This window comes from Mobula hypostoma, chromosome 5 (genome assembly GCF_963921235.1).
Source record: "Mobula hypostoma chromosome 5, sMobHyp1.1, whole genome shotgun sequence".
Classification (NCBI taxonomy): Eukaryota; Metazoa; Chordata; class Chondrichthyes; order Myliobatiformes; family Myliobatidae; genus Mobula; species Mobula hypostoma.
The window spans coordinates 120,771,909-120,799,332 of NC_086101.1; the positions used below are offsets into that span (position 1 = coordinate 120,771,909).

Genomic DNA, 27,424 nt, shown 5'->3' on the forward strand with positions numbered 1-27,424 from the left:
TCAAGTATTACTGTCGATCTGCCTCTCTACCAGAGGGCTTTAGGTTCAGACCAAGGGAATAATTGTCATACACAGTTTAGTTAAGATTACATACTGTTTATTAGCAAGCTTGCATTTACAGAGTCCCCACTCATAGAGCCTGGAAAATCTGTAATCAAGTAAGCCCTGAGCACTGTCTGGGGCAGCTTGTTAAAGATTTGTTATCACATAGTTCTCTGATCATTGCCTGGCATCCTTGATTAGTGGTTACACAAAGCAGCTTTCTCATGCAACAAGCATGCCTTTGTTCCTTAGTTATCTTGCAACATTATTTCCACAACATGACCAGTCAAGCTGCAAATGTCAGTCAGGTTTTAACCATTTTAATTCTGTATATAATTCCTCATTATCAAAGGCAATTTAAAAGCAGGGATGTAATTCTGAGTCTTTATAAGGCATTGGCCAGACTGCACTTGGAGTATTGTGAGTAGTTGTAGACTCATTATCTAAGAAAAAGATATGCTGGCATTGGAGAGGGTCCAGATGAGGTTCACAGAAATGAAAGTGTTAACATGTGAGGAACGTTTGATGGCTCTGGGCGTGAAGATGAGAAGAATGAGGGAGAGGGGATCTCATTGAAACTTATTGAATATTAAAAGGCCTACATAGGTATGGATAGGATGTTTATATAGTGGAGGAGCCTACGATCGGAGGGTACAGGCTCAGAATAGAGGAATATCTATCCAGAACAGAGATGAGGAAAAATTTCTTTTGCCAGAGTTTGGTGAATCTGTGGAATTCATTGCCAAGTGAATGTTACAGAGGCCAGTCACTGGATACATGCAAAGCGGAGGTTAATAGGTTCTTGATTAGTAAGGATGTCAAAGGTTATTAGAAGAGAGGGGAATGTTGTTCAGAGGGATAATAAAGAGGGCACCACCGTATTGTAGCCGTAGGTGCGACACTATTACAGCTCAGGGAATTCAGAGTTCAATTCCGGCACCGTTCTGTAAGTACTGTCTGTGTGGCCTCCCCATGGAATGTGTGGGTTTCCCTGGGTGCTCCAGTTTCCTCCCTTAGTCCAAAGATTAAGGGGTCATTGTAAAATTGCCCCATGATTAGGTTAGGGGTTTTAGAGTTTGCCGGTGGTTACTGGGTTGGTGTGGCTCGAAGGGCCTACTCTGTGCCGTATTGGTAAAATAAATAAACCAGCTATGATGGAATGACGGAGATGATTTGATGGGCTGAATGGCCTGTTTCTGCTCCTATAGCTTATGGTCCTATGGTCTAAATCTAACATACATTTGTTTTCCCTTCTCACTTTGATTTATAAATTTGACCTTGTCTGGTAATTTTATATAACATTTCTTTTCTTTGAGTATAGTATATACAGTGAATTCCAGTTAATTGGGACACAATGGGAGCTGTACATTTTGGCCCTATTAAGCAACTGTCCCAATGAGGTACAGTTTCATAGAAATAGTTAAAAGGTATAAAAAAGACAACTACTATTTAACTGAGTAACAATTTATGTTTTTAAATGAAATACAGAATAAACTACAGAAGTATAAAACTGTGTATAAGTTCCTAATTGTTATCAATGGAGGAATTCATGTGCTGTATTCTTAATATTGACCAAATGAATAAAATTAGCGCACATACTTAGAGGACTGCCTTCATTCATGCTTTAGACAATTGCATCCTTCAAATCTACTATTTTCATTGTAACTTCAAGATGATTGTGGGTACCTTCAAATTCTTCATAATTCCTAACTTGTTGAATCAGAATCAGGTTTAATATCACTGGCATATGTATATGTTAAATTAGGTAGTGCAAAAAGAAAAAAAGTAGTGAGGTAGTGTTCATTGGTTCAATGTCCATCCAGAAATTTGATGGCAGAGGGGAAGAAGCTATTTCTGAATCATTGAGTGTGTGTCTTCAGGCTCCTGTACCACCTTCTTGATGGTAGCAATGTCCAGGGTGATGGGGATCCTTTACGATGGATGCAGGCATCACTATTTGAGGCATCACTCCTTGAAGATGTCCTAGATGGTGGGGAGACCAGTGTTCATGATGGAGCTGACTGAGTCAACAACTTTCTGCAGCTTATTTAGATCCTGTGCAGTGTCCTCCCCACACCAGATGGTGATACAGCCAATTAGAATGCTCTCCACTGTACATCTGTAGAAATTTGCACGTCTTTGGTGACATGCTAAATCTCCTCAAACTCGTCATGAAATACATCTGCTGTCTTTGTAACTGCATCGATATGCAGGGCCTTAGAGACATTGACACCCAGGAACTTGAAATTGCTCACTCTTTCCCTTACTGATCTCTCGATGAGGACTGGTGCCCTTGTCTTACCCTCTACAATCAGTTCTTTGATCTTACTGATGTTGAGTGCAAGGTTGCAGCTGTGACACCACTCAACCAGCTGATCCACCTCACTTGTACACATTGTCACCATTCTGCCAGCACCAGTTATGTCATTAGCAAATTTATACATGGCATTTCAACTGTTCCTGGCCATACAGTCATGGGTGTAGAGAGAGTAGAGAAGTGGAGTAAGTACACTTCCTTGAGGTGTGCCAGTGTTGATTATCAGTGAGCTGAAGATGCTATTTCCGATCTGTACAGATTGTGGTCTTCCAGTGTGGAAGTCAAGGTTCCAGTTGCAGAGGGAGGTACAGAGGCCAAGGTTTTTGAGTTTTTTGAACAGAACTGTAGGAATGATTAAAAGCTGTAGTCAATAATCAACATCCTGACATGGCTATTTTTGTATTATCCAGGTGATCTAAGGCCGTGTGAAGAGCCAATGTGATTGCATCTGCTGTAGACCTATTTTGGCAATAGGCAAATTGCAGTGGGTCCAGGTTTTTGCTTGGGCAGTAGTTGATTCTAGCCATTACAGACCTCTCAAAGTACCTCATCACCATAGATGTGAGTGCTACTGGACTCTTGATGCAGCTCACTCTGCTCTTGGGCGCTGGTATGATTGTTACCCTGTTGAAGCAGGTGGGAACTTCTGACTGTAGCAATGAGAGACTGAAAATGCCTTTGAACACACTAGCCAGTTAGTTAGCACAGGTTTTCAGAGCCCTACCAGGTACAGTACCGGGGCCTGTTGTTCTTGAAAGATGCTCTGACGTTAGCCCTTGTGACAGACATTGCAGGGTTACTAGATCCTGCAGGGATCCTCATTGTTGTAGTTTTATTCTCCCTCTCAAAGTGAGAATAAAAGATGTTGAGCATATATGGGAGTGAAGCATCACTGACATTCAAGATGTTAGGTTATGCTTTGTAGGAAGTAATGGCCTGCAACTGCTGCCAGAGTTGATATGTATCCAATTCTGCCTCTAATTTTAATTGGAATTCTTTTTATGCTCTTGAGAGTGCCCTCTGTAAATCGTACCTGGGCTTCTTCTACAATGCTGGATCACCAGACTTGAATACCATAGATCTAGCCCTTGGCAGACTACGAACCTCCTGGTTCATTGATGGCTTTTGATTCAGGAATGTAGGATATATTCTCAGAGGCATACATTCATGCACACAGGTCTTAATGAAGATATTGAGAACTATGGTGTATTCATTTAGACTTGAAGATGAATCCTTGAATGCTGTCTAGTACTGAAGTAATGAAATCATTTTATTTTCACTCCCGGCTGTTTCTAGCATCCCTGAGCCTGAATGCTTGAAACTACAATGCTCAAAACAGTTCTGAATTGGCTTTCTGCTTATTTCTCACCAGCTATCAATTACAAAATCACTGCCTTTTGAACACAAACACATACAGCCAACACTATTTAAAAACTGATCACTCAAAGCACGGAGTTGTATCCAGTGGCCACACAAGTGCTACTGATGCTGGTTTGAAACTGTTCAGTAACTGTTCTCCAATTAAGCGGCATAGCATCCCAAATAAACGAAGGGAATCCTGGCTATTTTCGTGATTTAATTTTTGTTCTTTAAGAGTTGTCCCAAATAAACAGCTGCCCTTATTAAATTATGGCCCACTGGAATCCACTGTATTCAAAACATGAGCAATATTACTCTAGCCTTTAATTGATATACTGAGAAATTTGTTTACTATCATGAATAATGTAAAGCAAGATAGATAGATAGATATACTTTATTGATCCCAAGGGAAATTGGGTTTTGTTACAGCCGCACCAACCAAGAATAGAGCATAAATATAGCAATACAAAAACCACAAACAATCAAACAACAAAATGCAAACTATGCCAGATGGAAAATAAGTCCAGGACCAGTCCGTTGGCTCAGGGTGTCTGACCCCCCACGAGAGGAGCTGCAAGTTCGGTGGTCACAAGCAGGAACGACCTCCCGTGCCGCCCAGTGTTGTATCTCGGTGGAATGTGGCCGAAGTCCAACAGTAAAAAGTTCCATATCCGGTCTACAAACATGTTCCTCGATCGTAATATGACCCGGATTGCACCATCTGTTGTAAAGCAAGAACTCAAATTTATAAGCATGAGAAAGTCTGCAAATGCTGGAAATCTTAACTATCACACACAAAATGCTGGAGGTACTCAGCAGGTCAGGCAGCATCTACGGAAATGAGTTAATAGTTGAGGCTGAGATCCTTCTTCAAGACTGAAAAGGAAAGTAGAGCATGCCAGAATAAAAAGATAGGGTTGGGGAAGGAGAATAGATAGAAGGGGATGGGTGAAGCCAGGTAGGTTGGAAAGATAAAGAGCTGGAGAAGAAGGAATCTTAAAGGAGAGAAGAATGAACCATTGGAGAAAGGGAAGGAGGAGTTGATGGGCAGGTGAGAAGAGGTGAGAAGGAAGGATGGAAGGAGAAATAGATATTCATGCCATCAGGTTGGAGGCTACCCAGATGGAATATAAGGTGTTGCTCCTCCACCCTGAGGGTGGTCTCATTTTGGCATGAGGAGGCCATGAACTGACCTAATTCAAACTTGTGCTCATTTTTTTGACGAAGTGGATTTCTGCCTCTAGGTATCTCCTGGTACAGCAAGACTTGGAACACGTGGAGGAATGGTAATGTCTGGTGGTGTGCTCTCTGCCCAGATTAAAGTTGCAGATCGCCCTGTAACTCAGCAAGGGTTGAGTGGAATGAAAACTGGAATTAAAGGTAGGCTATCATTTATCCTTTCTGCATAATTTTGGAAAGTGATTAATAAAATATGTAACTTATATTCTCGAAACATGGATGGTCTTTGAACAAAATAAGGTAGAGATTTTTTTTACATTGGTTTTGTGACCATTTGACAAGGTCTCTCTTGAGAGGTTGGTCCGGATTAACTCGCATGTGATCCATAGTGAATTGTTAAATTGAAATAGAAAATTGTCTTAGAAGGAGATAGAATCTTGGAGAAGTGTTTCTTTGATCAGTGGTGTTCTGCAAGGATTGATGCTGGAACTCCCATTGTTTGTGATTAACGACATGATTGAAAACATAGGGAGCCTGATTAGCATATCTCCAGGAGACATGAAAGTTGAAGAGTTGTGGGTTGTGGATTGTGGATTTGACTGTCATAGCATATAGATCAGTTGGAAATTTGGTTAGAAAAATCACAGGTGAAGCTTAATCTGGAAAGGTGTGTGGTTATGCACTTTAGAAAATCAAAAGTGTGAGGGTTGCTGCTCAGGAGGATTTCATCTGGAGGGTCTGGGGATGGGGTGGGACACTATTACAGTGCCTATGAGAACTCAGGAGATAATACAGTAACTAATTAGAGCAATTTTAATTATCATGATAGATAGGAGCACAGTAAAGGGAGACCAAAGGTTTAAATTGCATTTCAGTACAAGAGACTAAACAGGTAATGTGGATGAACTTAGAGTGTGGATTGACTCTGGGGTCTCAGATATCATAGCCATAGCAGAAACATGGCTGAAGGGCTCAATTGGCATTCAATGTTCAAGTATACAGTTGCTACAGATGTGACAGAGGTGTAGGTAAGAGAGGAGGGGGAGTTTCCTTCTTGATGGTAAAAGATGTGACAATGGTCCTGAGAGAAGATGATCATTGGGGATCATCCCATGAGTCTATATGGGTAGAACTTAAAGAAAGAAGGGGATAGTCACTCTGATGAGATTGTATTGTGTTGCTCTGCATTCCCCCCCCCCCCCCATTTGTCAGCAGGAATTAGAGGAGCAGATATATTGAGAGATTGCAGCACAGTGTAAACATAATAGGATAGTACCAGTGGGAGATTTTAACTTCCCTAATATAGACTGGGCCAACCATAGTGTAAAAGGCCTGGACATGGTGGAATTTATGGAATGTGTCCAAGAGTACTTGCTTTATCAATATATGGGGAGGGGGAACACCTGGAGGGGGTGCAGTACTGAGAAATGAGGTGGGACAAGTGGCGGAAGTGTCTGTCGGTGAGCTGTTTGTGTATAGTGATCACAATTCAATTAGTTTTAAAAATGTTGTGGAGATGGATACTACTGGTTCAAAGTTTAGGGTCTGACCTGGTGCATTCTCAGAACTTGTGGGAAGCTGTAGAAGAAATTACAGAGACCCTTAAAGATATTTCCTTTATCTCTGGTTGTTGGTAAAGTTACGGAGGACTAGAGAGTGGCAGGTATAATAGCATTGTTTTAAAAAGGGTGTCAAAAACCTGCCAGAAAACTACAGCCAGTGTGTCTGACATCAGTGGTGTGCAAGTTGCTGGAGGGGATTCTGAGGGAGAGGATCTACCAATATTTTGAGAAACAGGGTCTGATTTTAGACAGTCAACCTGGCTTTGCACGTGAGAGAACGTGTCTGACAAATCTTTTTTTTCAAGGTGGATGTTGATTATGTGGATTTTACCAAGGCTTCTGACAAGATTCCTAATGGCAAGGTAGTCTGGAAAGTTTGATTGCTTGGGATTTGGGAGGAGATTAGATTAATTATTGGTTCAGTGCTAGGAAGCAGAGGGTGATGGCTGAAAGTTGATTCTTAGACTGAAGGCTTGTGTCTATTGATGTACCACAGCGTTGCTGCTAAGACCTTTGTGGTAGCACCCGAGGAGTGTTATGGAATAAGGGGAACCTAGTTGTGCAAGTGTATAGTTTGCTAAAAGCAGCATATCTAGTAGATAGGATCCCATATTCCAAAGACATATGGTTTAGAGTTAGTGTGCATAAGCTGTAAGCATATTTGGGTGCCAGAAGCACGGTGCCCTTGAGCAGTCCTCAGATTGTGTTGGTCATTGATGCAAATGACACATTTCAATAGGTTCAATAGGTTTAATTTAATGTCACAGAAACTTATACAATATACATCCTGAAATTCTTTTTCTTCTCAAACATCCATGAAAACAGAGTGCCCCAAGAATGAATGACAGTTAAATGTTACAACCCCAAAGCCCCCCCAGCTCCCCCCTCACACGCATAAGCAGCAGCAATGCGATGACCTTCCCCACCAGCAAAAAAACGTCTGCACCCTCCACCGAGCACTCGAGCATGCAGAAAAGCATCAATAAAGACACAGTCTTGCAGTACCCTGAAGACTACTCGTTTATCTGGTAATTCGACATACCTCTGTGCGTGTATGTGTGTGTGTGTGTCTGCGTGTCTGTCTCGCTCTCTGTCTCTCATTACTGTATTTTGATATACATGTAATAAAAATCTAATCTTTAATTTTTAAGATCTCTTAGAGTGCTGAAGAAGGCTTTTGGCACCCTGGCCTTCATCGGCCAGAGCACTGAATATAGGAATTGGGAAGTGATGTTGCTGGTGAGGAAGCGTCTGGAGTATTGTGTACTGTTTTGGTCAGCCTGTTACAGGAAAGATATTAAGCTAGGGAAAGTGTATAAAGATTTACCGTGATGCTGTCTGCAGTTGGGGGTGTGAATTGCAAGGAAAGGTTGCATAGACTAGGACTTTATTCCCTGGAACATAGGACGTTGAAGGGTGACCTAATAGAAGTACAGACAGAATGAAAGCAGTCTTTTATTCCCCCATGCTGTCACACGTTTAGATCAAGCAGCATGTTCTCTTATTGAAGGATGCAATTGAATTAGTTGTTTTTAAATAAGTTTGATAGAGCTCTGGATCAGCATTAACCAGATCTATTGAACTTTCTTCCTCACTTTACCTTAATGGAACTTTAACCTGCTGCCCTTGGATTCAAAGTCCTGTTCTGACTTGTAATTTAGAATATATGTTAAAGTTTTAAAAAATCAGATTTTTGCTGTTTTTCTTTTAACTTGCTATGCTAAGATTAGGAAATTATCTGTGAGTTACATGCATTACAGGACCACATCGTCAGATTCTGGACAAGTCTTACTTTCTTGGACTGCTTAGGTGAGTATGTAAATGTTTTTAATTAATGTAAGGTCAATCCACATGAGTTCTGCTGACTGGCTGACCCCACTCTTGTCAACACTCCTGTTTGGTTTCAGCTACAGTTTCAAATCACAAATTTGAAGGCCTTTTCTCTTCTTCCAAATATTTCCATGTGCTTCAGTTTAAAATCATGTCATTTGTCACCATTGCAAGTCTCTTCCATTCTTGCTGGCCTTCTTCACTCCTTGTTTTGTAGTGCATTGAATTTAGCTGTTCATGCTTGTTTTTGAAGTCCCACATATCTATAACAATCATCATGGAAAATCTATTGGTCCGATGCCAACTTCTAATCACCATCTACATGTAGATTTTCCCAACTCTCAAGTTACCTGAAGCAATCTAGCAGGAGGGCAATAGGTTGATTTATTATAGAGCCTTTTGGCTGAGGGTAAGAATATAGCACTCTTTGGAGCAGTGCAGTTGTCTTAGTCTATTAGAACGATAGAACCATAGAAAAACTACAGCATAGAAACAGGCTTTTTGGCCCTTCTTGGCTGTGCTGAACCATTTTCTGCCTAGTCCCACTGACCTGCACACGGACCATTTCCCTCCATACACCTCCCATCCATGTTGGTGAAAGTGCTCCTCTACTCAGCCAAGGTGGCATGCAAAGGATGAGAAACATTGTCCAGAATTGCCAGGATTTTCTGTAGGGTCCTTTGTTCTACCACAGCCTCCAGCGTGTCCAGTTCATAAAACCTTCCACTAATTTACTTATGACTGACATCAGGTTCAGTGGCCTATAATTTCCTGGCTTATTCTTAATGGCCTTTCTTAAATAATGGAACATTAGCCATCCTACAGACCTCTAGTACTTCCCCAGTGGCGAAGTACATTTTAAATATCTCTACCAGAGCCCTTCAATTTATGTACTAGCCACCCTAAAGGTTCAAGAGGATACCTTATTAGGTCCTGGGAATTTATCCACTCTAATTCATCTCAAGATAGCAAGCACCTTGTCTTACATAATCTAGACACAGTTCATGACCACACTATATTTATTTTCTGTCAGATATGTTTTCTGTCTTTTGAGTAAATACAGATGCAAAGAATTCAGATAAGGTTTTCCTTCATCTCTTTAGGCCGCATACATTGATGACCATGTTGATCTTAAAGTGGATTATTTTTGTCCCTTGCTATCCTTTTGCTCTTAATATTGCTGCAGAAGCCCTTGGGATTCTCTTTCTCTTCATCTCCCTGAGCAACTTCATATGCTCTTTAAGCCATCTTGATTTCTCTTGTGTTCCCTTACATTTCTTATACTCCAAGCACTTCATTTGATCCTAACAGCCTTTACCTGATATGCACCTCTCCTTTTTTTCTCTACTATGGCCTTAGTATCATCTCAGTAACCAAAATTCCCTAAACCTGTTTGCTTTGTCATTTATCCTAACAGGAACAAACGGTCTACATCCTCAATATTTCAAACTTGAAGGCCTCCTACATACCAAGTATCTCTTTGCCAGAAGCGAAACTATCCCAATCCACCAGGCAGGCAGATCCCTTCTGATGCCATCTGTACTGGCCTTCCTCTCTAGTTTAGAATATTAATCTGAGGACCAGTTCTATGCTTCTTTATTATCTTGAAAGTAAGGGAATCATGAACACAACAGTCACTTTTGCCTCTTTCCCAAAGATCTAGTATTGTGCTATACAGTTAAGACCTCCGTATTTTGATGAAGGAAGTTTTCCTGAACACAATTGGCAACCTGTATACTATCCAGCCCTTTTACATATTGGAGTCCCAGTCAATATGGAAAATTAAAATCACCTGCCATCACAACTTTATATTTCTTGCAACTGTCTGCTGTCATTCCAAATATTTGTTCCTCTAAATCCTGCTGAGTTTTGGGAAGTCTATAATATTATAGTCCATTAACGTCGTCATCTCGCTTTCATTTCTCATATCTATCCAAACAAGACCTCCAGTATGAACTCTGAGCATTGACGTGATATTTCCCCTGATAACGCGACTCCTCTTCCTTTAATACCTTCCCTCTATCATGTTTGAGTAGAGTTTGTTTGACTAAAAGGCAAGCCTAACAGATCTAGGGAACCTTGGTTTTCAAGAGGTACTGAGGTCCTGGTTAAGAAGGAGGAGGTGCATACCAGGTAGAGGAAGGAATTCATGAGGCTCTTAAGGAGTATAAGGATTGCAAGAGAACACTTAGAGGAAAATCTGTAGGGCTGAAAAAGGCATGAGCATGCTGTGGCAGACAAGATGAAGGAGAAGCCCAAGGATATATTAAGAGGATAGCATGGGGAAAATTGGTTGATTTGAGTATTTGATGCTGGAAGCCAAAGGAGATGGGGGAGATTTTAAGTAGATTTTTTTGCATCTGTATTTACTGGGGAAATGGACACAGAACTGTGGTAAAACAGCAGTGAGGTTTTGGATCATATTCAGTTTGCAGAAGAGGAGGTGCTTGCTGTTTTGAGGCAAATTAGGATGGATATGACCCAAGGGCCAGATAAGGTGTCCCCTAGAACCTTGTGGGATCCTTCAGAAGATGCAGGGACGCTGGCTGAGATATTAAAACATCCTTAGCCATGGTGAAGTACTTGAGGAATGGAGGATAGCTAATGTTGTTCTGTGTTCAAGAAAGGCTGTAAGAATAAGTGGGAAATGACAGGCTGATGTACCTGATGTCAGCAGTCGGAAAATTATTGGAAGGCATTCTAAGAGATAGGATGCACTAATATTTGGATAGACAAGATTTGATTAGGGATAGTCAGCATGGCTTTGTGCGTGGTAGGTTCTGTCTAACAATCTTGGAATTTTTCGTGGAGGTTACAAGGAAAGTTGTTGAAGGAAAGGCAGTGGCTCCCACCCTCCTGCAACTCTAGTTTAAACTTCCTGGAGCAGCACTAGCAAACCGTTCCACAAGGATATTCGTCCCCATCCAGTTCAGGTGCAAATCATCTTGTTTGTACAGGTCCTTCCATTCTTGAAGAGAGTCAAATAATCCAAAATCTGAAGCCCTCCTTGATGCACCTTCTTAGTGCAATTTAACATGGGCTATCTTTCTATTCTCAGACACAAGATGGTGCCACTAAACCATGGCAATGTTATGCAGTATATGTATAATACTCCTAAGTATATCTCTTTTCAATTTCTCTCACTTCAATCTACAACATGTAATTTCCCTTTTAAGCAATGTACTTTTAAATTGACTTAATGAGCTGCAGATTTCACGCTGTTCTGAAGGACTCAGAGGGCTAAGCTTTCAAGCAAACAGGTACAGTGTCTTTAATCAGACAAATATTCATCGCCATGGCTGGAAGCAAGACAGGATGGTCGGGGGGGGGGGGGACACTCTAAACCAGACTGAAATACAGGAATGGGACTTCCTATATCCATTATCTTGTTAGCAAATGTGCAGTTACTGGAGAACAAAATTGAGAACCTGAGGGTATGATTGCTGAATGAGAGATTGTTGTGTTCTGTGTTTGATTGAGACATGGCTTAAAGCTAGCACATCAGATATAGTGATAAGACCTGAAAGCTTCTTGATTTCCAAGATGCACTGAACTGCTGATTCAGAAAGGAAAAAGGTGGATGTACGTTTCATTATAAACCCTCTGTGGTGCTTTGATGTGGTGATTTTGTCGAACTCATGTTCCCCTAGCTTTGATTATGATTAGATGCAGTCCATTCCATTTATCCAGGCAGTTCTTCTTCACGATCCTCAGCAGAGTTTGGCTATAATCAAGCACTTGAGATACTGCATGATGTTGTCTTCAAACACAAAACAATCCATCGTGATACATTTCAAATCATAGTCGGGAACTTCGACCAGGCTTATTTAAGAAAATCCCTGTCTGGTTACCATCCGCAAATAACCTACAGCATCGGAGGTCCCAACACTGTGCTGACCACTATTATACTAAGATGAGGAATGCTACCATTCCATGCTTAGACCATACTTTTGAAAATCTGATCACTTGGCTGTCCTTCCCCTACCTGCATACAGGCAGAGGCTAAAGAGCAAAGCTCTGGAGATTAGGATAACAAAGGAGGCAGAGTAACAGCTATAGGATTACCTCAGTGGACTGGGCTGTGTTCAAGGACTCATCTGTGGATTTGAATAATTACAGGATGGTTGTCTCGAACTTAATAAAAATAATTGTAGATGAGTGTGTCTCCACAAATTCATTCAGTCTTCCCCAACCAGAAGCCCAGGATGAACTATGTGATCCACAATTTGCCGAGGGCCAATTCAGAGGCATTCAAGTGTGGTTACTGGGAAAGTTACAAGAGGTCCAAGTATAATCTCTGGAAAGCCATCTCATGGGTGAAGTGGCAACTCTGGATTAAACCGGAATCAACGAAGGATGCTCAACAGTTATGGTAGGGCTTGAATACTAACACCTTTTATAAATTAAAATCAAACAACATAGGCAACAACAGGGCTTCACTTCCCAATGAGCTGAATACCTTCTATGCTTGCTTTGTCAAACATGAAGGAACCATCGTGTGCTCCTGCAGCCCCCGATGATCCTGTGATTTATGTCTAAGGCTGACATGTGTGCAGCCTTCAAGAGAATGAACCCATGGAAAGCATATGGCCCAGACAGGGTATCTAGCCAAGTACTAAAGACCTGTGCTGATCAACTGGCTGGAGTGCTCACTGAGATCTTTAACCTCACGCTTCAGCAGTCTGAGGTACCCACCTGCTTTAAGCAGACTTCACTTATCCAGGTGTTTAAGAAGAACATGGTAACTGGCCTCATTGAATATCATCCAGTGGCACTTACATCCACAGTGATGAAGCGTTTTGAGATGTTGGTGTTGAAACATATCAATTTCATGTTGTATATTGTATACATTTTTCTGATGTTAAATGGAACTGTTGAGCTATTGAACTGGTGCCTGAGAAGTGTCTTGGATCCACTCCAATTTGCCTACCAGTGCAACATCTCTGCAGTAGATACCATCTCATTGGTTCTTCACTTAACCCCGTAATATCTGGACAGCAAAGATCCATACATCAGGATGTTCATTATCGACTACAGTTCTGTATTCAATACCATCTTCCTTCAAAGCTAATCAATAAGCTTCAAGAGCTTGGCCTCAGTACCTCCCCATGCAAATGGATCCTCAATTTGCTCACTTGCAGACAGACCGCAGTCAGTTCAGACTCAACAGCATCTCCTCCACAATCTCGATCAGCACAGATGCACCGCAAGGCTGTGTGCTTAGCCCCCTGGTCTACTATTTTACACTTAAGACTGCGTGACTAGGAATTGCTCCAATGCCATATTCAAGTTTGCTGATGATACCATTGTCTTAGGCTGAATCAAGTGTGGTGATGAATCAGCATATAGGAGGGAGATTGAAAATCAGGATGAGTGCTACCACAACAACAACCTCTTACTCAATACCAGCAAGACCGCGGAACTGATTACTGACTTCAGGAGGAGGAATCCAGAGGTCCATGAGCCATTCGTCATCAAAGGATCAGAGGTGGAGAGGGTCAGCAACTTTCAAATTCCTCAGTGTTATTATTTTGAAGTACCTGCCCTGGGCCCAGCACGTAAGTGCAATTGCAAAGAGAGCATGGCAGTGCCTCTACTTTCTTCGGACTTTACAAAAATTTGGCATGACATCTAAAATTTGACAAACTTCTATTGATGTGTATAGGAGAGTATATTGACTGGCTGCATTACAGCAATGCCCTTGGATGGAAAATCCTACAAAAAATGGTGGATACGACCCAGTCTAGCTTTGATAATCTTCCTTGCTGTGCACTATACTCCCAGTTTTGGTGTCATGCACAAGTTTGCTGATTCATTTTGCCATATTATTATCCACATCATTGATTACAGATGTCAAACAACAATAGAACCAACACTGATCCCTGCGGCACACCACGAGTCACAGTGGTAGTAGATAGTCACAGAGGCAACTATCTACTACCACTCTGGTTTATACTGCAAAGCCAGTGTCTATTTCATCTTGAATGCCAAACAAGTGAACCATCTTGCCCAACCTCCCATGCAGGACCTTGTCAAAAGCCTTGCTAAAGTCTATATGGACAATATTCATTGCCATGCCTTCATCAACTTTCGTTGAAATTCCTCCAAAAAGTTTATAAGATTGGTTAAGCATGGCTTACCATGCACAAACCCATGTTGACAATCCCTAATCAGTCCCTGTCCGTCCGAGTACTTATTTATGCAATCCCTTAGAATACCCTCCAATAACTTTCCCACTACTGATGCAAGACTCACCGGCCTATAGTTTCATGGCTTATTGTTAGAGCCTTCCTTAAACAATGGAACAACATTAACTGGCTTTTCACCTGTGGCTAAGGATGTTTTAAATATCTCTGCTAGGGCTCCTGAAATTTCTGCATTAACCTTCCCCAGGGTCCAAGTGAACAGCTTGTCAGGTCCTGGGGATTTGGCCACCCTAATAAGTATCAAGACAGCAAATACATTCTCCTCTGTAATCTGTAGAGGATCCATGACCCCGGTGCTGCTTTGCCTCACTTCTATAGCCTCTGTGTCTCCCCAGTAAATACAGCTGCAAAAAAAATCTAAAATCTCCCCACCTCTTTTGGCTCCCTGCATAGATTACCACTATAATCTTCCAGAGGACTGATTTTGTCCTTGGCAATTCTTTTGCTCTTAGTATATCTGTAGAAGTCCTTGGGATTTCCTTTGCCTTATCTGATAGAGCAATCTCATGCCTTCTTTAAGCCCATTCACAAACAAGAAGGGTCTTGGCCTGAAACTTCATCTGTACTCTTTTCCATAAATGCTGTCTGGACTGCTGAGTTCCGCCAGCATTTTGTGTGTGTTGCCTTCCTTAAGGCCTATTGATTTCCTTCTCAGGTGTTACCTTGCATTTCTTATACTACTCAAGCACCTCATTTGTTCCTGCCTGCCTGTGGCTGTTGTGCACCTCCTTCTTTTTCTTAACCAGGGCCCTAATATCTCTCGAAAACCAAAGTTCCCGAAACTTGTTATCCTTGCCTTTCGTTATGACAGGAACATACAAGGTTTGTACTCTCCAAATTTCACTTTTGAAGGCCTCCCACTTACCAAATGCACCTTTGCCAGAAATTAACCTGTCCCGATCCACACCTGCCAGATCCTTTCTGATACCATCAAGTTTAGAATTTCAACCTGTGGAACAGATCCATCCTTTTTTCATAATTACCTTGAAACTAATGACATTATGATCACTGGATGCAAAGTGTTCCCTTATATAACTTCTGTGAGCTGTTGTGTCTCATTGCACCACATTGCACAGAGGGCGGCCGGGGGGGGGGGGTAGAAATCCCGTTTACCTTTTCCGGGAAACCAGCTTTAAGCAACACTAAAAACATTTCTTTGCGGGACTTGCGGGATCCCCCACTCCCTGTCTGCTTATCCAACTTCTGCCCTGGCTACGCTCACCCTCTTGTACATACTCTAAATCTTGTAATAGTTGAATCACTGTACTTATAGGATGACCATCAGCTGGTGCTATTAAAGACAGCAATATCCCTTTTGTTTGAAAAGCCTCTGACATAACCACATATCCTATCATTCCAGAAGTTAATTCATTTTCCTCTGCTGGGCTACCACTAACGCAGTATAATTCTATGATAGGAGCACGCGAGTGTAGAACTTTAATTCCCTCCTCTACTGTACTTCATTCCACTTGGGGGGTTTTAAATTCTATTCTGTACACACTGGGTGATTCAGAAATAGCTTCTTTCCCTCTGCCATCCGATTTCTAAATGCACAGTGAACCCAAGAACACTACCTCACTTTTTGATTTCTGTTATTTTGCACTACTTATTTTAACTTAACTATTTAACAGACATTTATATATTTAATGTAGCTCAGTTTTTTTCTTTATATTTATTTATCATGTATTTCATTGTACTGCTGCCATAAAGTTGACAAATTTCAAGACATATGCTGGTTATGACCTGGCGTAGTGGCATCAGTGCCGGACTTCGGGACGAAAGGTCCTGAGTTTGAATCCAGCTGGCTCCCCTGCACGCCTTCCATCCGTACTAGGTTACAAGCTGGTGATCTCTTTGGAAACGCACCCGGCAGAGGGCAATGGCAAACCACTGCTGTAACTTGCCTCGTACGTGGTTCCCCACTACGTCAGAGAGGCATGGAGGGAAATCGTCCGCTAACCGGAGAAACTCCGGATGCGACGTACTTTTCCTTTCCATTAAATCTGATTCAGTTTAACCGCTGCTGTTACTCAATGCCATAGTGATGCATTATGCTCGGGGGAAGCAAACAGCATTCTCAAGGCGTTATTGATCACATGGTGGGATGATAAGCTCCTTAAAGCACCCATCTCTCTGTTAGATAGACTCACTCCGGTACCTCTCTCATCCTGTATTCTCAATAACCATGCAGCCAGAGACACCCCGGAATTTTGTCTGTACCTAACCCCTAAACTCGCTTAATTCCTTAGGATTGAATTCCCTGATCTCTGTTGTTTCGAAGATGCCCATTGTTGCATCCCCCACATATTCCTGATCCTCCTCCTCCACATCCTGAGAGGAAGAAACCACTGGCCAATGACCCCACAGCGGGTGTGGGAATGAGTGATCACTGGCCTGCTCTGTACTGTTTCGGACATGCAAGGGAGAGTGCCATCATCTCGAGGATTAAACCGAGGGTTCCACTTTACTCCCTCTCCCTCATTTTCATCATCCAGCCAGACATCCTCATCCTCCAGCCCCGCAGTAGAATCATCGCCCCGCCTCATCATGGCTTGTACCTTAACAGGGTTGGGCTGCCAACCTGCTCAGCACACAGCCACTAAGTGTTGTAACTTCAGTAACTGACAAGCTATCTTTATTTTCTTATCCTCTAACCTTGCAATTTAGTGACTCTCTCAGAATAACACAGAGCTGACTGAGATATTACAATCACTTTAAACAGCCAGAAAGCATCCAGCCAGGTATCCTTTCTCCTGAGAAAACCTAATGATTTAAGTATGGAAACAATGTGGTGTCCCATTTCAACCCCAGTGGAATCTAACTGGTCTGGCCAATCTACCAGCATCCCATAGCCCATCAGTAGGTTAGCAAAACTTCTAAAGCCCTCCCAATTATCTGTCCACCCTGGGACTCTGCATCTCTCATACAGAGTGTCCACTCCTTTAAATAACCTTTTAAAGAAATGCATTGCTGCTCAAAAAGCCAGATCCTGCTTGCTGCGTCAAAGTGTAACGTTGAATCATGTTCACTGGTTAGGTGAGTGAGACAGAAAACACTGACTGCGAATAAGTATATTAATCATTTATTTACAGACAATAAAAATTCAACCACATATTCATGTTCCCCAAGTTACAGAAACTACATAGCCGAATATTCAATATACATACATTCAACAAACATACTTAGTTAAAGGTGCGCACAGAACATACCTTCCCAACGGTTATGTGCACTGCTTGCCTTAAAGGAAGATAGAGCAAGCCCCTTCTACGTGTTATTTTATACCTGGGACATTTGAAAATGGACCTGAGGTACTAACCACGAGGAAAAGAACCTGTAGTTTCTAAACTAACCAATCGCGACAAAGCAATTTTCAATGGGCAGAATAAACCATGACCCCCACAGGACACTCAGATCTCTTTTAAATCTTGCCCATCCCCAGCAGGTCACACAGCAACTGTGGAAAAAGTACAGTTGACGGGTCTTAGCCTGAAACGTTGACTGTACTCCTTTCCATAGATGCTGCCTGGCCTGCTGAGTTCCTCCAGCATTTTGTGTCTATTGCTTGGATTTCTAGCATTTGCAGATTTTCTGTTGTTTATATATGTGCTGTCTAGTTTTGGACTCCCCAACCCTGGGGCTAAGACTATAACTGTCCACCTTATCTATACCCCTCATGATTTTATAAACTTTTATGAGGCCACTTCTCATTCTCCTGCACGCCAAGATGTATGATCCAAGCTATCCTTATAACTCAGGCCCGCAATCTCTCACTCACTCCCAGCAAGACCGACAAGCCGATTATTGACTTTAGAAGGAGAAATTTGGAGGTCCATGAACTAGTTCTCCTTCGGGGAGAGGTGGAGAGGGTCAGCAACTTTAAATTCTTTGGTGGTATCATTTCAGGAGATCTGTCCTTGGCTCAGCATGTAAGTGCAATTAAAAAAAAGCGCGGCATTGCCTCTACTTCGTTAGATGTTTGCAAAGATTTGGCATGACATCTAAAACTTTGACAAACCTATAGATATGTACTGGAAAGTATATTGACTGGTTGTAATCACAGGCTATTATAGAAATACCGATGCTCTTGAACAGAAAATCCTATAAAAAGTAGTGGATAGGCCCAGTCTATCATGCGTGAAGCCCTCCCCATATTGAGCACATCCACACGTGCACTGTTGCAGTAAAGCAGCATCCATCATCATGGACCCCCACCACCCGGGCCATGCTCTCTTCTTGCTGCTGCCATCAGGAAAAAAGTATAGGAACCTCAGGACCTACTCAACCATCAGGCTCTTGAACCGGAGGGAATAACTTGATACAATGTCACTCGTCACGTAATTGAACAGTTTTCAAAACCCATGAACTCTCTTTCAAGGACTCTTCATCTCATGTTCTCAATATTTATTACTTATTTTTGTTATTATTTTTCTCTTTTTGTTGTCTTTTGCACATTAGTTGTTTGTCCATTCTGTTGGGTGTGGCCTTTCATTGATTATATTGTGTTCCTTAGATTTACTGTGTAAGCCTGCAAGAAAGTGAATTTCAGAATTGTATATTCAGAAATGTATATATGTACTCTGACAATAGATTTACTTAGAGCTTTGAACTTGTCCAGGCTGGACCCTCGTAAATCTGTTCTGCACCCTTTCCAGTTTGACAGTGTCTTCCTTAGGGACAATCTTTTCTGAGTCTGTCTCTTTTTGCTCAGTATCAAATCTATGTACAGTTCCCACTTGCTCATCTAGTCATTCATTATACTTATGTAGAACAATACACCAAGCATTGATTTACAGTAGCCTCATATGGTTGTGGCTCTGCTACATTTTCTGGGGATTTTATCAATTATATGATGGTGTTTGCAACTGTTGAGATTCTTCAACGGTTCATGAAGTTTTATTTATTTATTTAGTGATAAAATGAGGAATTGGCCCTTCTGGCCTTTTGAGCCATACCGCCCCAGCAACCCCTGACAAACTTGATTAACCCTAACTTAATTATTGGTCAATTTACAAAGACCAGTTAGCCTATGCAGTATATCTTTGTGCTGTGGAAGGAAACCAGAGGACCTGGGGAAAACCCACACATTCCACAGAGTCCTTACAGCCAAAGCTGGAATTGAACTCGGAACTCTGGAATGCCTCCACCTGTAATAGCGTCGAGCTAACCGTGAAACTGCCATGGCACCATGATTCCTGAAGTTCTCTGTCATTGCATGTATGGATCTGTGAGATTGCTCTGTCCTTTGATTGTCACAACAAATTTAAGCATGTTAGCAACTGCCGTCACCAATTCTTTCAGTTCAGCTTGAAATCTTGTTGCCTTCACAAAGCATTCTTGGAGCTTGGTCACTTTACAGAAACTGAATCTACAGTTCATACTTCCTTACATTCCAGCAGCTTCAGAGTCATGGGTTATAACTATTACAGTTGATTTAATGTAACCTTTTACAACAATATACTGTATGTTTTCTACCCAAATGCCATGCTTTACTTACTGCCCAGTTAGCTATAGATAAATATGATTTTCTATTTACTTATGGCACTGCACATACGCACACCCAAATCTGCACCAGCCATTTATACATATAGATGTTTCTAAAGTAACATGGTGTGTAATTTTTCAGAATGGAATAACTTGTGATATTTTTGGACAGAGCCAAAATCAGTGAACTTACAACAGAAGTTAGCAAGTTACAAAAGGAAATCGATACATTTAACCAAGAAAATTCTGTCTATCTGTCATATGAAAAGAGGTGAGAATTTAATTTCTGCCTGCGTACGAATAGTAGATATTAAATAAGTAGGTGTGGATTTTGAGTTGTTTTTACTACTTTCATATTTTCAACAGAGCTGAAGCATTGGCTATAGAAATTAAAGATTTACAAGGCCAGTTGGCAGATTACAATATGGTGAGTGGATAAACTTGTTGAGAAATTCATAGTGATCTGTTATATCTAAACTGTTGAAGTTATTTTAAGTGTGTTGTATAAAATGTAGCAAGCAGATGATTTTTCATGTTTCCATGACAATAATTATGTAATTTTAGCTTCTGCTCTTTAACAACACTCTTGCCTTTGAGATAAAGGGTCTTGGGTTAAAGCTCTGAACCTGAAATGAATCTAGGCTGACATGATGCGATAGTAGCAAGCAAGTACTGCAAAGTTAAGGATATTGAGAGTTGTGGACACTCTCAGTAAATCCCTGAAACTTGCCCCCATGGAATCTCTACACTTCTTGCAAAAGCAGGTACCCAGGCCATTCTCCTTTCTCCCCCTCTCAGCCCACAGAAGATAAAAAAGCCTGAAAGCAAGTATCACCAGGCTCAAGAGTAGCTTCTGTCTCACTGTTATAATACTGCAGAGCAGTTCCCTAGTACAATAAGCCAATCTATTGCTCTCACAAACTACATCATTGTGACCTTGCACATTATCTGCACTGCAGTCTATTATTGTTTTATCTTGAATGACCTTGCACTGTTGTAATGAATTGATCAAAAGGGAAGGTATGCAAGGCATGTTCTTTGCTGTTCTCTGGTGTAGGTGACAATAATAAACCAAATTTTCAATTATGCTGAGAGGTTTGTTTGACTTGTCAAGTGACTGAAAAATCCCATTTGGAGGGAATCCTTCCAAAGTCTAATATTTATCATTTTACCAATATTAGTAAGCAACAGATGATCTGATTATCATTACAGCTCTTTATAGGAACTCTGTATGCACTAATTTGCTGCTTATCTTATAAATTTCTGTTTATGATTTTTATGGTGTTAAAGTGTTTTGAAATTGACTTCAGTGGTAAAGACACCATGAAAATGTAAGTTTATTCTTTCCTGACATCTTCTGTCTATGTTTTGTGCTTATGCTTTAGCTTGTGGATAAACTGAATACCAATACTGATATGGAAGAAGTTATGAATGACTATAACATGGTAAGTAATTTAATTTCCGGCATAAAAAGACCATCTTTTTAAAATAATACACACACACACAAGATGCAGGAAGGACTCAGTAGATAAGGCAGCATTTATGGAAAGGAATAAAGAGTCGACGTTTCAGGTCAAGAATTCATCAGTACTGAACAGGAAGGGGGAAGAAACCAGAATAAGAAGGTTGCGGGGGGTAGGGGGAGAGGTGAAGCAATGCAAGTTAGGTAGCTGGGAGGTGGAAGGGGATAAAGTGAAACGCTGGGAGGTGATAGGTGGAAAAAGGCTGAAGAAGAAGGAATCTGATTGAAGAGGATAGTGATCCATGGGAGAAGGGGAAGGAGGAGGGTTACCAGAAGCAGGCTACAGGCAGGTAAGGAGAAGAGAAGGGGTAAGAGGGAAGACAGGGTGGGAGATGGAAAAAGGGAGAAGGGGGAGAAAGAGAAGTTACCAGAAGTTAGAGAAATTGATTCATGCCATCAGGTTGGAGACTACCCAGATGGAATATGAAGTGTTGCTCCTCCAACTTGAGAGTGTCATCATCGTGGCAGTAGAGGAGGCATGTATTGACATGTCAGAATAGGATGGGCAGTGGAATTAAAATGGTTGGCCACCAGGAAATCATGCTTGTTGCAGACAAACTGAAGATGGTCCCCCAATGTATGTTGGGTCTCACCAATGTAGAGGAGGCCATACTGGGAGTACTTGATATGGTAGATTACCCCAACAGACTTGCAGGTGAAGTTAAAAACGCAAACACGAGGAATTCTGCAGGTGCTGGAAATTCAAGCAACACACATCAAAGTTGCTGGTGAACGCAGCAGGCCAGGCAGCATCTATAGGAAGAGGTACAGTCGACATTTCAGGCCGAGACCCTTCGTCAGGACTAACTGAAGGAAGAGCTAGTAAGCTGGAAGAATTGGATCAGCCCATGATTGAATGGCAGGGCAGACTGAATGGGCTGAATAGCCTATTTCTGCTCCTATATCTTATGGTCTTATGATCTTATTTATTTAGACATACAGCACGGAACAGTCTCTTCTGGCCCAATGAGCCACAAGCCCAACAACCACCTGTTTAACACTAGCCTAATCGTATGACAATTGACGATGACCAATTAACCTACTAACCGTTATATCTTTGGACTGTGGAAGGAAACTGGAGTGCCCAGAGGAAATTCACGTGCTTACAGGAAGAACATACGAAGTTTCTTACAGAAGATGCCAATGGTGAACTGTGTACTCCAAAGCCCCAAACTGTAGTAGCATCCTGCTAGTCGCTACGCTACTGTGATGCCTGAGTTATTCTTCATGAGAGATAACGCCACCTCATTCCTAATCTTATAATGCATTAGCATATGTACATGCTCTACAGAGATCTCAGTATCCTCTATATTCTTGGTGAATACTGAACACAATATATTCATTTAGGATAACTTTGAGTGGTCCTACTCTGTCCCTAGTTATCCTCATATTCTTGATGTGTGTATAGAATTCCCTGGGATTCTCTTTATTCTTATTTTCCAAGGATTTTTCATGGTCCTATTGACATTTCAGTTCCATTAGCATATGCTATAGAATAATATAGCACTGGACATGCCATTTGGCCTATGATGTTGTGCTAGTCTTAGTGCCTATTTATACACTAAATGTCCTCTTCTCTTGTATCATCCCTATCCTTCCATTCCCTTCATGTTAATGGTTCTATCAAAAAGCCTCCTAAATTCCACCAAACTGCTGTCATTATTACCTGTGGGGCCCATTCCAGGCATTGACCATTCTGAGTATAAATACTTGCCCATCACATCACTTTAAAATTTCCCCACTTAACCTTAAAAGCATTTGTGATTTCAATCCTAGGGAAAAATTCTCATTGTCTACTATATCTATGCCACTCATAATTTTAGAAACTTCCACCAGATCTCCCCTCAGGCTCTGAGGAGAACAACCCAAGTTCGTCCAACCTTTATTGCTTAGACTCTCTAATCTGGGCAGCATCCTGGCAAATCTCTTCTACACCTTTACCCAATCTCCAAATCCTTCCTGTAATTGAGTAACCAGAATTGCATGTAGTATTTCAAGTGCTGTCTGACTGAAGTTTTACGTAGCAGCAGCATGAATTCCTTATTCTTCTATTCAACAGTCCTACAAATGAAGGCAGGCATCCTATACAGGTGTCCCTCGCTTTTCGAACATTCGCTTTACAAAACCTCGCTGTTACGAAAGACCTACATTAGTTCCCTGTTTTTGCTAACATAAGGTGTTTTCACTGTTATGAAAAAGGCAACACGCGAAAAAAGCAGCGCGCGATAAAAGGCAGTGCGCCGGGCGCCCCGAGCAGTCAAGTTCCTCCCCCGGATTCGGAACTGCATTCTAGCCGGCATTGCTTAAATACGTGTCTGTGAGCAGCCGTTAGCAAGATGAGTTCTAAGGTATCGGAAAAGCCTAAAAGAGCTCGGAAAGGTGTTACACTTAGCGTAAAACTAGACATAATTAAGTGTTTCGATCATGGTGAACGAAGTAAGGACAAAGTGAGTTTAGCTTGTGGAAGTTGATGAAGATGATGTTGAAGAGGTTTTGGCATCCCATGACCAAGAACTGATAGATGAAGAGCTGAAACAATTGGAAGAGGAAAGGATAACGATTGAAACCGAATACAGTAGCGAACGGACCAAAAATGACGTCGTCCAGGAACTGAACGTGAAGCAACTACATGAGATGATAGAAAAATGTGCGGGGCTAGCAGTCAAGCATACTGTCGTTTTTCAAGCCTTCCACATCAGCCACAGCAGATGATGAACCTCGACCTTCGACATCGAGGCAGGCAGACATAGAAGAAGATGACCTGGCTGCCCTGATGGAAACAGACGACGATGAGATGACATCCCAGTGTCCCACCACCCCAACCCCCAGGCGCGGACAGATACCGATTCGTGGAGAATGCTGCGGTAGCTGGGGCGTACCAAACACATCTTTGAGAAAAAAGCCGAAATAAACATGCTAGTTAATTAGGTGCCGCCTGGCATGTAATTAATTAGCTTGTTTATTTCGGCTTTTTTCTTAAAGATGTGCTGGGTGCGGTCTGGCCACCGCTGTACCACTGCATTCTTTGCGGATCGGTATCGGTTCACTGCCAGGGAGTTGGGGACCACTGCACCACCCCAACCTCCGACGACTCAGCCTAACACACCATCATCAGTGTGCTCGGTGCTGACTTCCTAATTCCAGTAAGTGATACTACACTGTACATACATTATTTCTACTTTATATAGGCTGTATATTTTTATGTGTTATTTGGTATGATTTGGCAGCTTCATTGCTTACAGGTTACTGGAGAAAGTGTTTCTGCTGAGAGCGCTTCCGCGAGATTTTTGCTACCGAGAACAGTGCGGCAATGATTGTAGAAAAGTATTTCTACTTTATACAGGCTGTGTATTTATCATATCATTCCTGCTTTTACTATATGGTACTGTTATTTTAGGTTTTATGTGTTATTTGGTATGATTTGGTAGGTTATTTTTTGGGTCTGCGAACGCGCACAAATTTTTCCCATATAAATAAATGGTAATTGCTTCTTCACTTTACGACATTCCGGCTTACTAACCATTTCATAGGAACGCTCTACCTTCGGATGGTGGGGGAAACCTGTATATCTTTTTTACCACCCTATCCTTGTCCATATTTACTTTCAGTGAACTAAAGACGTGGACTCAAGCTCCCTCTATACTTCAATGCTATTAAGGAGTAAACCATTAACTGTGTAATTTCTCCTTCTATTTGAGGCTCTCAAATTCTCACAGTTTACACTTGCCCAGATTAAACTCCATTTGCCACTTTCCTGCCCAGATCTATAACTGTTCTATATAGAACATGGAACAGTACAGACCCTTTGTGCCATGATGCTGTGTCGCCCTTTTAACCTACTTAAAGATACATATACAGGTTTCCCCCGCCATCCAAAGGTAGAGCGTTCCTATGAAATGGTTCGTAAGCCAGAATGTCGTAAAGCGAAGAAGAAATTACCATTTAACCATTTATTTATATGGTTAAAATTTGTGAGTTTACGCAGACCCAAAAATAACCTACCAAATCACGCCAAATAACACATAAAACCTAAAATAACAGTAACATATAGTAAAAGCAGGAATGATATGATAAATACACAGCCTATATAAAGTAGAAATACTCCTCTACAATCATTGCCTGCACTGTTCTCCATAGCGAAAATCTCACGCAAGCGCTGTCAGCAGAAACACGGTGCAAGCGCTCTCGGCAGAAATACTCTCTCCAGTAACCTTTCAGCTATGAAGCTGCCAAATCATACCAAATAACACATAAAAATGCACAGCCTATATAAAGTAGAAATAATGTATGTACAGTGTAGTATCACTTATGGGAATCAGGAAGACAGCACCGAGCACACTGATGATGGTGTGTTAGGCTGAGTCGTCGGAAGTTGGGGTGGTGCAGTGGCTCCCACCCTCTGAGCAGTAAACTGATACCGATCCACGAAGCATGCAGGGGTACAGCAGTACCTAATTAATTAGCTTGTTTATTTCGCGGCACCTAATTAATTAGCTTGTTAATTTCGGCTTTTTTTCTTAAAGATGTGCTGGGTGTGTCCCGGCTACCGCTGCATTCTTCGCGGATCGGTATCTGTCTGCGGCCCGGGGGTTGGGGTGGTGGGACACTGGGGTGTCATCTCGTTGTCTGTTTCCATCAGGGCAGGCAGGTCACCTTCTTCTATGTCTGCCTGCCTCGCTGTCGAAGGTCGAGGGTCGTCGTCTGCTGTGGCTGATGTGGAAGGCTTGCTTAGCCTTGCCCGTTTTTCTATCATACAGTTCTTTGCGAGGACTCAAACCATCTTGCAAATATGCCCTAAACCGACGTACCCTTTCAAAATTAAAGTCGTACTTTATCATTGCAGCGAAAATCTCATGCAGTTGCTTCACGTTCAGTTCCTGGACGACTTCACTTTCAGTGCGTTCGCTACTGCATTCGGTTTCGATTGTTATCCTTTCCTCTTCCAATTGCATCAGCTCTTCATCTATCAGCTCTCGGTCATGGGGTGCCAAAACCTCTTCAACACCATCTTTGTCAACTTCCACAAGCCAAACTCACTTTGTCCTTACTTCGCTCACCACGATCGAAATGCTTAATTATGTCTAGTTTTACGCTAAGTGTAACACCCTTACGAGCTCTTTTAGGCTTTTCCGATACCTTAGAACTCATCTTGCTAACGGCTGCTCGTAGGCACGTGTTTAAGCAATGCCGGCGAGAATGCCGTTCCGGGGGAGGAGCTTGGCTGCCTTTTATCGTAACAGTGAAAACACCTTCTGTTAGCGAAAACAGGTAACTAATGTAGGTCTTTTGTAACAGTGAGGTTTCGTAAAGCGAACGTTCGAAAAGCGGGGGGCACCTGTAATCCCCTACGGTGTAATCCCCTACCTGTAATCCCCTACGGTGCCTTGAAAAAGTATTCAGCCCCCACAAATGTTTTCACATGTTACTGTCTCATTTTCTAAATTTAAAATATATCGAAGTAGGGTTTTTTGAGCTAACCTGCAAAACATTGTGCATCATATCAAATCGAAAGAAAAATTCCAAAACCTGTGAACAATTTACTAAAAAGTTTAAAAATTATGAGGCTGAAAATGTATTCGTCCCCTTTGTATTTACTCTGCTAACTTTCCTCGGGTGCAATACTGTATACAGTATTACCGTACCAAATCACCCAATTTGTTAATGTAGAAAATTGGAGGATCATCTTTTTTCCGTGAATTCGTAAGAATAAGTACCTCCTCTCTCTATAAACTCCAACAGTATAGTAGATTCTCAACAGACCAGACCAAAATGAAGACAAAAGAACATTCAAGTCAGGGAGATGATAATAGAGAAGCACAAATTTGAAGAAGGATGCAAGAACATCTCAAAGCTCAGTGCAGTCCATCATGAAAAAGTGAAAAAAAATTAAACCACAGCTTAATATTAATCCCTACTGTAAAGTATG

General features: G+C 41.7%; 1 protein-coding gene across 1 annotated transcript in view; it reads left to right on the top strand.

The window, feature by feature from the left end:
* The window catches only part of ift74 (intraflagellar transport 74), a 256,862-nt gene that overhangs the window by 618 nt on the left and 228,820 nt on the right, over nt 1-27,424 (top strand). Inside the window, exons 2-6 of the mRNA XM_063047634.1 lie at nt 4,963-5,098; nt 8,220-8,268; nt 20,149-20,247; nt 20,343-20,403; nt 21,362-21,421. Coding sequence (XP_062903704.1) covers nt 4,963-5,098; nt 8,220-8,268; nt 20,149-20,247; nt 20,343-20,403; nt 21,362-21,421 — 405 coding nt within the window. The remainder of the gene's footprint in view (nt 1-4,962; nt 5,099-8,219; nt 8,269-20,148; nt 20,248-20,342; nt 20,404-21,361; nt 21,422-27,424) is intronic.